The sequence below is a fragment of the Astatotilapia calliptera genome, chromosome 14 (assembly GCF_900246225.1).
Source record: "Astatotilapia calliptera chromosome 14, fAstCal1.2, whole genome shotgun sequence".
NCBI lineage: Eukaryota > Metazoa > Chordata > Actinopteri > Cichliformes > Cichlidae > Astatotilapia > Astatotilapia calliptera.
Genome location: NC_039315.1, coordinates 3914407 through 3931891, shown reverse-complemented (window position 1 = coordinate 3931891; position 17485 = coordinate 3914407). Strand labels below are relative to the sequence as shown.

Here is a 17485-nt window from a genome sequence, read left to right as displayed (position 1 = left end):
TGCATCAATGCAGACAAAAGAAAATCGTTGCATGCACTACTTTCATAAATAGGCTGCAGTAAAAGTCTATTTCTGTCCTTACGGGCACAGTCTATACTGATGTGATCTCCTAAGGGCTGATTATTGGACCCCAACATTATGCCCATTTAAAGGACCAAAAAGCAGTAAGAGTACACATTTTTACCACTCGTAGATTTTATTGTGCAGTATCAGGAGAAAGTCTATGTTCTCCTAACATAAACTGGGCTTTCTCCAGATGCACTTGTTTCCTCGTACAGTCCAGAGACATGCATGTTCGGTTAATTAGCAGTTTTCTTTGGGCTGTAGTTCCACATGTGATATTTGAGTGGCCAGCAAGACAAGAAAAGTTCTATCCATTTCCAATTTTCTGCAACAATAACAATACTTAACAGAATTAATGAGACTCATGTAACGAACTCTAAAATATCCACTTTCAGTACTACTCTCCAAAAGGCACAAAGCACAAGGGTCCAACTAAGTGCCTCACACACAGGATTCACTTTGAGCACCTTAACGATCCAGTGATAAGCTGTTAAAAGTACAATAAGAGAGAGCAGCAAAATGGTTTGATCAGTCAGAAGATCAGCCAAAAACATGTACTGAGTTTATATCAAGCTAATCTTTAAGTTTAAAAGTTTCAGGAGCAGTACAGATTACTTCTGAATAAAACGTGAGAAAGCAACTAAGATGCATGCATCTCCCCATATTTTTAGGAAATGTCATCTTGTTAATCGGTATGATGATTAAGTACATGATTAAATCTCTTCAAGCACATTTCATTTGATATTACTAGTGAAGAGAATCCTTCTTCAGGGAAAGGAAATATGTGATCTTCTCTCTTTGAGTTACAAGTTGAACAGCTGTGAGTGAGCACCTGAGAATAAGAGCACTATTAGTTACATTTAATTAAACACATACTGCTATAGCTCAACATTTTATTTGCCAGTATGTACCATTGTTTTCCAGCTCTGTTATATATTAGAATATTAGAGCTTATGAATATTTATGATTCACAACAATTTGAAAATGTAATCCAAAAATCTAATCTAATTATTATGTGTGATCTGAGTTTATTTTTGCATTTTTAGTGTGTTAGTGGTGTTATTTTCTTTGTCTAAGTGCATTTAATTAGACTGCAGTATACTTATATGCAGTATTTAAAAAATAACTATACTACACTTCTTTAAACATACCATTTAGATGATCAACTTTGTGACAAAAACTATACTTTCACTATTTTAAACAATTTGCTTGACTATTTATATGAAATTAATACTTTTTTGAAAAACTGACCTGGACAGGCTTTCCACATTGCTGTTTACGGTCCTCTAGTGGCCACAGTTAGAAACTGCAACATACTAAATAAAGATATGATAGCAAATTAAAGCATCGGAGAAGGTCTTTCACACTCATTGTGCATATAATAGGGAGAAAAACAATTTTTAAAATAATTTTTAATATTTTTTTTACTAGGACTGAGGGTCATGCCACTGATGTAGTCAAACTCAAATATACGCAACAGGCATATTCCTACATCCTGTAAGATGTTTTTGGAAATTGTGCAAGATTTAAATTTTTGAAGGACAAAGCAAGAGGTGGGTACTAAAAGATGTTTTGGTAAAAATTTGAGTTATTCTTGACACGAGCCGTCGAGAGCATGACGTCAGTACGTCGTCGCTGGGCGGGGCGGGGTCGTGTTGTTGTTGCTGTTGTGCTGAACGTGAAGCCTCTTTAAACACACGATTCGCGCTTATTTAAAACCTCAGATAATACCATCATCATCTTCATCTCCGTAACGGGCTCCTGAGTCTAACTGTTTTTCCCCTCGCCTTTTTATCCTGAGTCAGGATGGGAAGCTGTTTAACTGTGGGGCCGAACGAAGCGTTGGTGGTCTCCGGTAGGTGTTTCCCGTCGTGTTGATGGAGCGAGCTAGCGGGGATGGGGAGAAAGTAGCTAATAGTATTAGCTAGCAAACTAAACCAGGTTTGGCATTCGGTTTTTAAAATAAGTGCAGAGCGAGCCAGTGCTTTTAGAGCACACAGTTACTGTGTAAAGTGAATAAATTAGCGGTCGTGTGGTTTCAGAGCTTAAAAGCTGCGACGCTGATCAGGCGGTGCGTTAGCAGTGATTTGGATCATGTGATTGAAAGGCATCGGCGTCTCAACGCAGATATGTGAATAGGTCAGGTTTTTATGTTTTATTGATAACAAGTGTGATTTATTAATAAGCGGATTTGAAAATCAACAAAGTGCATTCACTCAAGTATTGTACTTGAGCAGAAATTTTCCCTACTTGAGTATTTCCATTTGGTGCTACTTATTTCACAGCTAATGGAGAACGGTATGTCTACATTTATGTCACAATAACGGGTTAATTTTAATATTTTACAAGCTCTAAACACATCGTTAAAGATGAAATCATTGGCTTCCAACCAATCTAATGAAGTAGCCGAGAACTTTTACTTTTACTGCATTTTAAGGCTATTTTTATGTACTTCTTCTCAAGTAGATTTTTCCATGGAGGATTTTTACTTAAGTAAATGATGTGAATACATCTTCTACCACCGTTAATGAGCATGGTGTAGCTAAAAGTAACAGGTTTAGTCATCCTGAACCAATTCTAGCCCTTTTAATGACTATAATTAATTGGTAGAGATATCAGAAGAAAAGACCCCCCCATGTACATCAGAGTATACCAGTGTAAAATAACTCAACGGTATAATCTGAAGAACATACAACCTTTCTAAATTCACACAATTAGATTAGAGTACTAAAAAGTCATATTGATAGAAATCTTCTCTTAGAGGAGAAGACACATTGAAGGGCATTAGATAAATATTCATTTTCTTAACTGCACATCTGGTTGGAGTCATGGCTGAGTGGAGCCGACATTGGGTGAGAGGTGGGGTAGGCAATTTACCAGGCCATCACAGGGCTTAACGCACAGAGACAGAAATCATTCACCCTTAGATCTACACCTACAGCCAGTTTGGTGTCGCAATTTACACCCACTTACATTAATTAATAAATATATGAAATAAACATTATATAAGAGGCTGGGTGGGGTGGACCCTGTCCCAGCAGCTCATAGGGCGAGAGGCGGGGTACACGCTGGATAGGTCGCAAATCTGTCGCAGGCAGATTGGAAAGCCACGGTTGCCAAAATTGGTTCCTGGGAAATAGAAAATAAATAAATAATTCGGTAACTCTCTGAAATCTCAACTTTAATTATTCAAGAACCCGATGTATTTATTATGGCCTTTGTTTGAGAACAACAGCTGGATAACGTTTCCCCATAGTGTTTCTCCCCTTTGGCTTTTACACATGCTGTGTTTATTATCAAAACCTGTTTTTACTGGCAGGTTTTGAACAAGCCCTCTACTTAAAGTAATGTGAACAATAATGATTATAGTGGTAAAACACTTTTCTAAAACAATGCTAAAAAGGCTTAACAGGGACCTAATAAGCTCAGCGCATATCTTTGGACTGCATCATTTAATGTTATAGTCAAAGAATTTCTGAAGAGTCCTGATGGCGCTGTCCTCTTTCCGCAGGTGGTTGCTGCGGCTCTGATATCAAAACCTACGTCGTAGGAGGATGGTCCTGGGCTTGGTGGCTCATCTCAGACGCCCAAAGGTGACAGTGTGCTAGAAGCAATGATGTAAATGTTATCTTGAAATATAATATGGACCAAGCTTTCTAATTAGACCACAGCGAAAAAGATTAACCACAAGAAAGTCAATTGCATTATCTGAAGGCCATCAAAAGGCAAAGTGAGGAATGGAAGCTGTTCTCCCACACTTTGTCTCATATTACACACAGTGTGTTTCCAGTCACATTATATACAAACATTTCCTCTTACATGACTGGGGTAGTGTTACTGAGAACTAAATGTATTCTGCTCTCTTAATGTGCAGTGTGCTAAGTGCATATCTCACATAAATGTTTTGTGAGTTGTCATAGATAAAATGTTTTATTGCAGGATTTATATTTTACACAGAACTGAATGGTCAGCAAACCCTTTGTGAAATGCTTAATCCCATCATTTTAACTTTAGCTTTGGCTAAAGTTGTTATACTCATAATTCAAGTCATAATTGAATAACTGAATCCTAATAGTTCACTTTTGTTAACAAACAAAAGTGATCTGTGAGTAGGGAATTGCCTTAAAGTGCAAAGAAGCTGGTTTTTGTTCTCTGGTAAGAGACATCCGTTTCTAGTCACAAGTAGATGCAGTGCTTCAGCTCTGTGTTGAGCAGTGTCTGAATAAACTATGAATGGAAGTTAACAAAACACAGCTGCATGTGGACAGTGTAAACAAACTCTTTGGCAAACAAGTGCTTCACACAACCATCGGACAGGTGTGTTGAAATGTGAAACTAAGCAGGGTGGATCCATCCCCAACGTACTGATTCTTCAATACAATTCAATTCAGTTTTATTTACAGCCACGTGAAAAAGAAAGTACAGCCTTAATGCCTACATAGGAATTAACAGGGTAAGTAGCAGCCAGGTGCTGCAAATTCAGTGCGCTTGATTAATTGATCATCAGCAAGTGTGAGCACATCTGTAAAAGCGGGAGTTTTGGCATTGTAGTGGTCAGGATCATTCAGGTGTGTGTATCGACAAATCATTAACACAGTGTTAATACAATCTCCCCAGGAGTGGGTATCCCACCTGATTCACCGCACCTTGCAATGCTCTGAAAGGCTGCAACACCCCCCCACCCCACACCAAGTGTTGTTCTCTCTAAAAAGAGCATGGCAGCACAGCCTAGGTTTGTAAAGCTGCATCTAAACAAACTAAAAGACTTCTGGAGCATTATCCTCTGAACAGATGAGACCAAATAGAGATGTTTTGCCATAATGCACGGCACCACGCTTGAAGAAAACCAAACGGAATATCAATACAATGCTTTACCCCAGCTGTTAAGCATGGTGGTGGGGGTGTGGCAGTTTAGCCACCGTGCAGTCATTGAGTCAACCATTAACTCCTCTGTTTACCAAAGTGTATGTGAGTCAAATATGAGGCCATCTGTCTGACAGCTAAAGCTTTGAGTCGTGGTACAAGACAATGATTGATATGCACGTCAGCAAATCTACAACAGAATGGCTGAAAAAGAAAACAAAGTGTTGCAGTGACCCAAAGTTCAGACCTCCACCTGACTCAAGTGCTGTGGTAAGGACTTATGTATTTAAACACATATCTGCAAATGTCAATGAAGTGAGGCAAACTTGTATAGACGAGTAGACTAAAATTCGTCCTCTATGATGAAAGAGACGGATAATCATACAGAAAGTGATTACTTCAAGTTATTGCTGCTAACGGTGGTTATACGAAATACTGACCTGGGGTGTACTTACCGCAATCAGAATCAGAATACTTTAATGATACCTAAAGAAATTATATGGTTACAGTTGCTCCAAGACAAAAACAGTAACACACTGAACTAAATTATAATACAATATATTCCAAAGTTTACAAAATATAAGAAATGGCTCTAACATATACACAAAGCTCAATTATAAATATCCAGAATATCACAGAGGTGACATTTTGTTGTTATTTGTTATTTTCACTGTAGAGGATGTGCAATTATCAAGGGTGTAACTATTGCGCTGTGTACTGTGCATTAGATGGATGAGTTGTACAGCCAGAGGCAGGAATGATTTCCTGTGTTGTTCAGTGGTGCATTATGGGTAATCTCAGTCTCTCATTGAGCGTGCTCCTGTGACTGGCCAGCATGTTATGGAGTGGGTGGGAGGTATTGTCCAGCTTTGTCCTTATCTTGGACAACATCCGCCTCTCAGACACCGCCTTAAGGGAGTCCAGCTCCATCCCCACAACATTACTGGCCTTGCAGATCAGTTTATTGAATCTGTTGGCATCTCAACCTGATACCCCAGCATGCAATAGCAGGGAGGATGGCGCTGGCCACAACAGACACAAAAAAAACCCTGAGCATTATTCAACAGATGTTAAAAACCTCAGCCGCCTCAGAAAATAGAGACGACTTTGGCCTTTCCTGTAGAGTGCAGTTTATTATCTATGTGTACTCCAAGGTATTTGTAGCCCTTACAATGTGCACATCGACCCCCAGGACTGAAACAGGGGTCACAGGTTTCCTGTTGAATGAACTGGAAAAGTCGAAAAACATGACGCTCACAGTGCTTGCCGGTTGGTCTAGTTTGGTGTAGACATGATTAAGCAGGGAGATGATGGCGTCCTCAGCTCTGAGGCGGGGCTGGTAAGCGAACTGAAGGGGATCCTGATGTGGTCTGACTGTAACAGGCTGCACACAGAAACTTGCACTGCACTGCAGAGAATCATGTAAAAAGTGTCTTTTCATAAGACTTTGACGAAAGGTCTCCTCAATGCCAGATAGAGACACTCCAGGGCTCTCAAAATTTCAAAATCCCTGGTAGCCCTTCGGGCAGGGACTCTTCAGTTTTTGGTAGCCAAAAATAAATGTAAGTAGCCCGAATAAAAAAAGAGAGCAATTTTTTTGATTGATGTTTTTTGATTGATGTTTTGTTTCCTTTACATTAAAGTATAATATTGTAAAGGAAACAAAACATTAATCAAAAAATTGTTGAAAAACAAATTACAACATTGTATAAAAATTACAATCATCAACTCAAATACTTGGTTCTAATTGAACAGAAATTTCTATGAACTTGTAAGAACTGTATAGGACATGAATCAGTCTGTGTCAGATCCTGAATTTGAAATTTCCGCTGAAGTCACGGGTAAGAGACAGTGGAACCAAGATCTAGGCCATTTGCTTTTTGAAGTTTGCAAAGACTGCTAAATTTTGCCAGTGGTAGTTCACTCTTTGCAACATAGTACGCTGTTCTAAACAGATTTTTCAGGTTTATTTTTAGTATGTTATTTGCAATTGGTGTTTGTTCTGGGAAAGATATTGCAGACTGAGCAATAATGCATTTCTTGCATTTCTCATGGGTTCTAATGGGGGCCTTTCTTAAAATGACTGGTCCCAGTAACAAAGGCGCTTGTCGACTCAGAAATCGAGAGAAAACCAACAACACACCCGGCAGAACATTATGTTATTTACACGGGTGCACATAAGTGGTCCGCATGTGCGCATTCGCTGTCAAAATAAAAGACTCGCACCAGATAAGAAGTTGCAACGCGCGTTTGCGTATCTGATTGAGGAATCACTCATCTTTGGAAAAGAGAGTTTATTACAGAGAAATGGCTCTTTCCAAAATAAAAGCTATACTATACGCTTCTTCTGGGCTATATTCTCAGCAGCATATTGTAGCGGGCCAGGGCTGTTCGGGGTTCTGTTTGTACAGTTATGTTTTGTTTATGTTGCCATAGTGACGGGTGACGCCCTCTCGCTGCGACGGTGTGTCCTTCCGGGGTCAGAGGGCGCCCTGTGTGTTGTTGTTGTTGTTGTTGCTGTGCGGTTGCCGCGCTGAGCAGTTAGCTAGCGGCAGTGTTCTTCTGCAGATGTCAATAAACGGCTGTGCTCCCTGGCTAGCTCACGGGAAGCAAGACCAAACGACACCTCCGTCTCCTCGTTGTCTGAGCTCGCCACATTGGTGTCAGAAGTGGGATGATGGTGGCACCCCATGTTCTGACCCGAGTGACTTGGTGCGCCAAAAGAAGGCACCTGGACATTTGCAAAGTGAAAGCAAAAAACAAGCGCAAATTCAAACGCGATTTCAATATGTCACATATTGACAGTGGCTCACTGATGCCAATGACATAATTACCCAGCTACATTTCCGAAAGAATGCAAAAGCATTGACATATATTTTTTCCTTCCTATGATAGCCCGACGGGCAGGGCTGAGATAGATTTTGGTAGCCCGACTGGAAAAATCGCTAGCCCCGGGACGTCGGGCTAGCGATTTTGCGAGCCCTGCACTCAGCAGTCAGATGATCCCCTATAAATAAAGACTTGAAGATGGCGTAGAGGAAGAGCTCCGAACCGGAAGAGACTTTCACAACCATCTGCTGTGACTGGCTGGGTCAAAAAAATTTTGCTATAGTTTTGTTTTTGTTTTTTAAATAAATTTTCATGTACCACGATTATACCGTCCAGGACATTTTAAATCTCTTTTGCAAGAGTGTCTTACACAAATTGTTATATGCACAGTAGACACACACATAACTATAAAGAATGAGGTATAGACTCAGGGTTTTCCTTCTGCATTTTGGGATCTTTCAAGGAAAAGATGCAGGAATTTATCAGTTTTCAGTAGTTTTGCTAATTTTGGTTTCTTTTACTCCACTAAGGGATTTTGTGTTTGTCAAATGTTCAGTAATAACAGGTAAATCTATGGATTTCTGTTAAATAACACAACACATACTGCCTTTTACTGAGTGAGGAATGATTGTGCTCAAGCCCAAACTTACTGCCCAGAGGCCCATTTGAAGGCAGGAATACTCTTAGTGTTAAATATTTAAAGGTTCCACCTGTTGCTCTATTGTTTCAGAGTCTTGAGGCGGGACTGGGCTGCCTAATAACTGTGCCTGTGTTTGTTGCTGTAGGCTAAGCCTGGAGATAATGACTCTGCAGCCAAGATGTGAGGATGTGGAGACAGCAGAAGGAGTAGCTATCACTGTCACAGGGGTGGCTCAGGTAAGACCAGATCCCAGCGTCTTCTCTGTGAACGCTGACACAAACACTTACACTTACTCACTCAAGCCGAGCCTATTTGTCAAACATCATCTGTTATCAAAAGTGTCGTGTTCTGCTGCAGTGCTTTCTGATGTTTTCTGAAATGTGGCCCTATAATCTAATGGTGTAATTCCAAAGAAAAATCAATCAGTGCTTCCCAACAGACTGCCTCATAATCAGCAGTCTTATTTATTTATTTAGTAAAATGACTTTAACATACTTGATGAACCCCTTTAGCCACAAAAACGATTGTTTTGTTCAGGAATGCAAGGGAATAACTGTAATTTGGCATCTCCATTAAAAAATAAAGTGTGCTTTATTATTTTTGTCCAGCGTTTTTGGAAATAATTCAATTATAATTTAGCATGAAAAATATAATGATCAAAGAGCTTGCATATATTGGTTAGTTAGCCATTAGAGAAAAAAATATTTTGGTAATTATCAATACTGTTAATTTAGGACTGCTGTGGCATGAACCTTGGACTGGGTGATGGTCTAGCAAATGTGTTAAGTACTGTACATAAAGGTGGGCACACTCAGAGCATCACAGTCTGTCTATAACAAAACTGCACTTCTGATCATTCACAGAAGAAAACATCAAAAAAGGCATTTTGGATCAAATTTACAGTCGTATCATAGGTTCCTGGTCAAAACAGCATATAAAAGCATGAAAAGGTGTTGTTGTATTTTTATCTACATTTTCTTAACAGGCTCATCTTCTAGCCAAACAACGTTGGTGTTAGCACATTCATTTTCAAAATTCTTGACTTAAATTAAATGAACTTTGCTTGATTGTTTAAAATTGCACTGATGGCACTCTGAGCCCATGTGCCATGATTGCTTCTCAGTGTAGAAAGCTTGCTGTGTAAACACACTGTAAGTGTGTCTCCTTCAGGTGAAAGTCATGACGGAGCAGGACCTGCTGGCAGTGGCTTGTGAGCAGTTTCTGGGTAAATCAGTAATGGAAATCAAAGGTGTGCTGCTGCAGACTCTGGAGGGACATCTGCGCTCCATTCTAGGTGTGAACAGTTAACACTAATCACAACAGTAACACTACACATATAGATTTTATTTCAAACAATATCATAGTTATTTTATTAATTTATAGTTTTAGCGTTCTTGGTTTACAAGTCCAGAATAGCTCCTCGTGCATGTATACAACAGAGGAAAAGAAGCAAAGTATTAAATTGATTATTGATTAGTTCCTGACTTTACTATACAAGTTAGCCTTAGTTTGCCTTTTATTTGTTATACATATTGTGTTAGCTTTTCTGTTTGAGGTCTGAATTAGAGAAGAAAAGTAATATATAAGTTCTGTATAAGTACTCGAGATGCACCAGCTTATTCAATGTGAAATATTATTTCCACAAGGAAAGACATTATTAAACTTTACAGTTTCCCTCAGTCTGCAGAAAGTTAAAGAATCTTCTGCTACTGGAAACCTTTACCACCTTTACCTGACATACCAAACAAAGCAGGTGGTGCAGATTTATGTACTTTACATTTTCCAGTTTATAACTTCTCTGGAGACTTGAACTCTTTTCTATTTTCCTCATAATGGATTTGATCCTTTGGCTGCACATACTGAGGCTGCTAGCTTGTGGCTGTTTCTGAGCTCTGGATAGCTTTAGCTTTAGCACTTTTCCTTCTTTCAAATGTTAAGCTGGGCGAGAGTGATTTTAAATGTGTGATTGGAGTTGTTGTTTACCAGGGTTTCTGGGGTGGGCCTCAAGACTTTTTTTTGTCTTGACTCACAATGAGTAGCTTCCACACTAATAACATTAAAATTACTGTGTGAATTTGATTGTGATTTTGAGCATTTGCCTCCGTTCGTTTCAGCATGTGCACAGACTTGGATTCAGACATATGTGAGGCTGACTGAGAACACTGGCAGTCGTCAGACTGTGGTCTACTGACCGGTCGATCTCTGATTAGTACCAGCAGCTCTGTGCTGACCATTTATGCTACTTGAGTTCAAGGGGTGATGCATTTCTCTGACAAATTTCTGATGCGGTGACGTGAAATAAAAAAATTAATTTGGATCAAAAATAAAGCTGCCCCGCATCGAGCTGCTGGTAGTTTGTTAAAAGTGAATTGCAGGCTAAATGATGTTGAACGATGTGTCTCTTTTGCAGGTACTCTGACAGTGGAGCAGATCTATCAGGACAGGGATCAGTTTGCTAAACTGGTGAGGGACGTAGCAGCTCCTGACGTCGGCAGGATGGGCATCGAGATTCTGAGCTTTACCATTAAGGTGAGTTAAAGGAAAATGAAACGAGTAATATAACAGAAGAAGTCAAATAAAAACAAGAATATTAAGTATTCATGTAAGTATATAACTACTTAAACCATGTAAGCGCCGTTGGTGCTCTCCATTTTGCCTCAGTGTGGATGTGCAAGAGAGATGATGCAGAGTATCAAAACTTTAGCTTTAAGCCACATTTCTTCAGTCAGAAGAAATGCGACACTGAGACGGCGACACGTGGGACAGACAGTCGTTCAAACATTAATCAGCAGCCTTCCCATCTTTCTTTTTAGACTGTAGTTTTGTAATATTACTGAAACTGAAAAAGGTCTTTCTCTGAGCTGTTGATGCTGCTGGTTATTAGAGTAGTCAATCCTAATGAGTTTAACTGGTTTTTATAATTGACTGGACTCACCCTGTGGAGTTCACTGTTGCTCATTAGAACTAATTGAAGTGTGTGGTGTGGACAGAGCGGCTGAGGTTAGTGCTCTGCTGAAACCCAAAGTCCATTTCTGTAACATCTTTTAGTCCATGTCAGGATTTCTGTAACACGTCAGATTCTGGACTTTAAAATATGATTGAATGTTACATGTAGAAATGAGGCTGTTTGAGTGCCACCCTGTCATCTGCTTTCTTTGCACCCACAAAGGCCCAGCATTTTTTAATCTGTATGTTCTGTTTTATTTTGGCTTCGTAACCTTGTTAATCATATGAAAGATGTTGATATACGCCACACCCAGTTTAATGTTACGTGTCCTGTGGTTCTGTGTTTTCAAAGGATGTGTATGATAAACTGGACTACCTGAGCTCCCTTGGAAAGACCCAGATTGCAGCTGTCCAGAGGGATGCAGACATCGGTGTGGCCGAGGCAGAGAGGGATGCTGGGATACGGGTAAGAAAATCTAGCAAGCTTGAAATTGATTCTTCCGTGCACAGAGACCAGCTGTTCACAGCTGTTTCTTTATTATCACCTTAGGAAGCCGAATGCAAGAAGGAGATGATGGATGTTAAATTCAAGGCTGACACCAAGATGGCTGACTCCAAACGAGAACTGGAGCTGCAGAAAGCTTCATTCAACCAAGAAGTCAATGCTAGGGTCGGTACTGAATGTTTCGTTTGCACTTACAGGTTGTCTGTGTACAGTTCAAATAAAAATACTTGTTATTATACTGTATTATACACTGCTTTAACCAAACTTATGGCTGTTCCCAAAAAGTGCCAGTCTGTATTAAATCACATGGTGTGTAAACAATTTACCTGAAATCTGCAGTTAGAGTGATTAAAATCAGAAAAACAACATGTGCTCTTTTGATCTGAAGTAATGTATTAAATTAAAACTTCAAAATGTGCACGTGTCAACACAAACAGAAACTGTTGCCTCAGATGTAAATGCCTTAGACCACCTCTGTGTTGATGTTTTCAGAAAGCAGAGGCCCAGCTGGCATACGAGCTGCAGGCTGCCAAAGAGCAGCAAAAGATCCGGCTGGAGGAGATTGAGATCCAAGTGGTGCAGCGGAAGAAGGAGATTACAATTGAGGAGAAGGAGATTGACCGGACAGACAAGGAGCTCATTGCCACTGTAAAGAGGCCTGCTGAGGCCGAGGCCTATAAAATGCAGCAGCTGGCTGAGGGCGAGAAGTGAGTGAAAAGACATTCAGTCAGATTTAGGAATGCGTAGAAATGGCAAGATCCCCAAGAATGTACCACAGCTCTCGTCAGACATGATTAGCAGCACATTACCTCCCTGATGTAAAATATATATTTATTTTGTTGGTTTAATCCCTGCAGAATCCTACAAAACAAACACCTGGAAAGTTTGGACTAAGGAAGCATGACTGTGTTTTTAACGATATATTTCCATATATGTTTTTCCTTATTGAAGTGAAATGTATTGTGTAATTTCCAGGTGCTCTGTATGAAAAGGTCTGTGCATGTCTAATTGTACTGATTTGCAAAAAGCTGATATTCCTGTGCATCCACCCGTAGAAGCAGAGCAAAAGAGATTTGAAATTTATCGTGTGCTGCTGTGGGCTTTATTTGAGAAAGGAAAGCTGTAAAAACTATCCCACCATCCAAAACTTGTGCATGAAGACAGATTAACATATGACACATCACTAAGAAGCAAATTGTCTCAAAAAAGTTGCATCCTACCCACTCAGGAAGTGATTTTGATAACAGCAAATATAACTTTAATGTTTCCCTGCTTCAGGCTGAAGAAAGTGCTGATTGCCCAGGCTGAGGCCGAGAAGATCAAAAAGGTCGGTGAGGCGGAGGCTAGCTCGATTGAAGCGGTGGGAAAGGCCGAGGCTGAGAAGATGAGACTGAAGGCTGAGGCCTACGAGCAGTACGGAGATGCAGCTAAGACAGCTCTGGTCCTCGAGGCCCTGCCTAAGGTAACACACAGATATGTGCTCATACAGCTCAGGCAAAGGAAGAGAAGAACTTGGATGTCATTTTACAAGCATCACCCGGCCCGAGGTTGATGAATTGGAAGCATTTTTCTTTTTATGTCCACGTGAATTTAAGCACAAGTTTTTCATCACTTCAGTTTCATCACGTTTTGGTTGCTTTTAATGATTTGGCACAAATGTTATTACTAAGAATTCAACAATGGGTGATCGCAAAGAACCATAACCCCAGTCTATTAAAAAAATCCATCTGTACTGCTTCCAGCACTGCTGTCAACCTCAGCCATCTGCAGAAAGCAAACATCGACTTCTGTTGGATTTCCCCTCCTGCGCCAAACTCACTTAACTTTCATTTGGAGGATCGTTTTGTGCTAGCATGCTAGCTGATATTTCTGTTTGCTTTTGTAAATTCACAGAGTTATGCATTTTGAATCGATCCCCCAGAGTGAGACTGTCGGTGCTCAGATCTGCTGTAAGGTCTTGAAGCGTCTGAGGGGAAGACATTCAGGAGAAACAACCTGAACTGTGGCAGGTGCCATGCAGTGCTTTGGCCACACAAACACACTTTAAGCTCACCTCCCATCAGATTTCTCTCCCTTTGACTTTGAGTACTCATTTCCCCCAAAATTCAATTCAATTCAATTTTATTTATATAGCGCCAAATCACAACATAAGTCGCCTCAAGGCGCTTCATAGATACAGAGAAAAACCCAACAATCATATGACCCCCTATGAGCAAGCACTTTGGCAACAGTGGGAAGGAAAAACTCCCTTTTAACAGGAAGAAACCTCCGGCAGAACCAGGCTCAGGGAGGGGCGGGGCCATCTGCTGCGACCGGTTGGGGTGAGAGAAGGAAGACAGGATAAAAGACATGCTGTGGAAGAGAGACAGAGGTTAATAACAGATATGATTCAATGCAGAGAGGTCTGTTAATACATAGTGAGTGACAAAGGTGACTGGAAAGGAAAAACTCAATGCATCATGGGAATCCCCAGCAGCCTACGTCTATTGCAGCATAACTAAGGGAGGATTCAGGGTCACCTGGTCCAGCCCTAACTATATGCTTTAGCAAAAAGGAAAGTTTTAAGCCTAATCTTGAAAGCAGAGATAGTGTCTGTCTCCTGAATCCAAACTGGAAGCTGGTTCCACAGAAGAGGGGCCTGAAAACTGAAGGCTCTGCCTCCCATTCTACTTTTAAATACTCTAGGAACAACAAGTATGAAATGCAAGCCATTTTTGGCACACTTGGAGAGATTTGTCAGAGGCAGAAGTGCAGATTCCCCAAATCTTATGATCTCACATTCTCTGGCAACAAGCCTGCTGTCCCATGGCAGTTAGCAAAAAGTCCAGAAATGGTGGACCAAATTCAAAACAATCGGCCTTCCAGCTGATTTAAGTTTAATGGACCTGGAAAAGTGTTGATATTTGATTAGGTATGGGTTATTTAATGTATAATGAAGCTTTGGCCATGTCGAAACCTTCAACAGAACAAAAAGTTGGTATTTTTCTTTAGGCTAGTCTAACATGTCACATAAAACACCAGAGCTGGATTATTTCCATCTTACTGTAAATGCTTAACAATGTCTTTGCAGATTGCTTCCAAAGTGGCGGCGCCCTTAGCCAGGACGAATGAAATTGTCATTCTGAGTGGCGAGGGCAGCCGCGTGACAGGCGAGTTGAACCGCCTTTTGGCCGAACTTCCTGTGTCGGTCAACGCTCTCACTGGAGTGGATTTGTCGAAGGTAACATCTTTATATCATTTTATATATGATGCATTCCTGTTAACCTTTGTGATTCAGCGTGTTGGATTTAAGTTTTTGTTTCCAGTGTGAACCTAAAGGACGCTGAAACCAGCGAGGTTGTACTTCAGTTAAGCCTTACAAATAATCTGTTCGATTTTTTTGCAGATCCCTCTGCTGCAGAAGGTGACCGGCTCAGCTTAAGCCTGAAAACCGAAGACTCCACATGACTCCAGTCTCTGTTGTATGCACTCTCATAGACTGCCTTTAATACACTTGAAGATTTTTGTTGTTTTATACGTATACTCTGTATACCAAGTGAATTTTGGAAACCTCTGGTGCCTTACTTTATACAGGACCAGAAAATCTGCATGCACTGCTGCTCATTCAAAGATTTTGATTTTAGTTTAAAACTTGAATATTTTGTGATGGATTTTTATTTGTTGTGTTTGAATTGTATTTATTGGCCGGCTTGTATAAAACACAATTGAACAAGAGAGCTGATATTAGACTGAAAGATGAGGCAGATTATATTTGTTATTTATTATATCATAACACCTACTCTTTGGTAATTATACACTGAGGCCAGTTTGTACATTCTTTATGTTTCAGCCCTTTTGTTAATTTATATACCTCTGTTATGCGACACATCTGTATTCCACAGATAATTTCAATCTTTTGTTTCTCCAGTGTGTTTCATGTTGTCATTTTTACCAGTGAAACACTGTTTATGTCTCAGAAGTTGAGACAAAGGTGCTCTCAGTCTCAAAAGAAGCCCTGTTGATTTTTTTCAAATCTCCACCTTAAGTCCTTTGCAGACTTTTTGTCTGCTCCCCTCTGAATGAAGTTTTTCTCTCCGCGTCTGTTGATATCAAGCATGACACATTTTAACATAATTTATATGCTGACAGGGAAACGGGTAGCAAATTCTTGTGTTAATGTGGTTAGTGTGTAATGTGTATGACTTTTTTGATTTTTAATATATATATATATATATATACATACATATATATACACTTATAAATATATATATACAGTGGGTTTTTATGTAAAATGTAGCTGCTGGCTTGGCCTTGATGAAAAGTAGAAAAATGTGGCTGGTGAAATTACAGAGAAATTGTGAAAGTAACCGGTTTAGAGAACCCAACATGTTTATATTGCGTAAAATGTGAGGCAATCGAATAGATTTAGAACATGAAAGGCCAAACAGTGATGCCAAATAGAACAGACTGACTTGATTTTTAGTGTATCAGAAGGAGGGATTGTGCATCTGAGGACCAATGTTTAATTTGACACTACAGTTACCTATAGATGCTAAGCCATGTTTAACAGAGTGTCAACAAACCAAACGTTCACATTTCAGAGAGACACTCTTCTCTGTTCAGCGTTTCTACATATCTGCAATTTCTGAACTGTGGCATCAGATATGAAGTGATATTCTAGCGGGGTACACTGGATAATCAAACTTATCATAAACAATGTTATATCTGTTAAAATTTGTAATTGTCACAGAGCTTTCTAGTTTGGAAGTGTAATCCACTGCCGCTGCTCACAGAATCCGTCCATTTAGCAAAACGTGCAAATGGTTTCTGCATTTCTATCCACTCTCGTGTTTCCAGACGACCTGACTGCAACCTGGCAGGGATGTTTAGTTTGTGTAGTTATTAGGGAAGAAGCGGTCAGTCTGGGAGAATTTATAGAAGACTGTTATTCTTGTTGTTGATGCTTTTATGTGTGTGTGAGTCTCTCATCTTCACTTTCTTCATGCCCTGTTTGTCTCAAATGTTCATATGTTCGTGTATGCTCCTGCTGCATGTCATCCATCTGTATACAATAGAATCTGCTCACTCTCAAACTGTCATTCTAATAAATCAAACTGCCATGATTTATTTCTTTATTTTCTCTCCTTTAAATTAAAGCAGAAGTGTTAAAAGGCAGGAATGTACAAGTTGAGTATACAATATACTCTTTTGTTACAGCAGTGAACATAATTTTAGTAGTAGTTAATAGTAAATATAAAGGAAAACATTTAAAAGTCAACTAAACAAACAATTGTAAAAAAACAAACAAACAACAACAACCAAAAAACAGATGTTTCCCTGGCAAGATGGTGCAGTGGTTAGCACCATCACCTCACAACAAGAAGGTCCATGGATCAAATAGCCTTCTCTCTTCCTGTAGTCCAACGATGAGGTTAGGCTAATTTCTGATTCTAAACTGGCCACCAATTTAGAATCATAAAGTAACTTAAAATAACCTTATCTGAGTTTGTTTGAAGCTTTAAACTCAAATCTTTCTCAGTTGTTTCCTGTTTTACTTCTCACCAGAGTAATTGTGCAGTAGTATTCTGTTTTTCATCAGTTTTATTTTCTATGTGATTTTTAATTGTATATTAGTAAATTCAGTTAAGTTTCTGTTATTT

At 39.7% G+C, this 17485-nt stretch overlaps 1 protein-coding gene across 2 annotated transcripts; it reads left to right on the top strand.

Annotated features, from left to right (window-relative positions):
* The first annotated feature begins 1682 nt into the window (after nucleotides 1-1682).
* LOC113036415 (flotillin-2) lies at nucleotides 1683-16948 on the top strand. 2 transcript variants are annotated; one of them, XM_026192754.1, is made up of 11 exons: nucleotides 1683-1918; nucleotides 3575-3656; nucleotides 8541-8631; nucleotides 9566-9689; nucleotides 10806-10924; nucleotides 11694-11807; nucleotides 11892-12011; nucleotides 12339-12553; nucleotides 13125-13308; nucleotides 14917-15066; nucleotides 15232-16948. In XM_026192754.1, exons 1-11 carry the CDS (start codon nucleotides 1870-1872, stop codon nucleotides 15265-15267), a joined length of 1284 nt encoding a protein of 427 aa, XP_026048539.1. In that variant the 5' UTR covers nucleotides 1683-1869; the 3' UTR covers nucleotides 15268-16948. The 2 variants fall into 2 exon arrangements, with proteins under 2 accessions (XP_026048539.1, XP_026048540.1); XM_026192755.1 differs by lacking the exon at nucleotides 1683-1918 and adding an exon at nucleotides 1946-2202.
* Nucleotides 16949-17485: the final 537 nt, after the last annotated feature.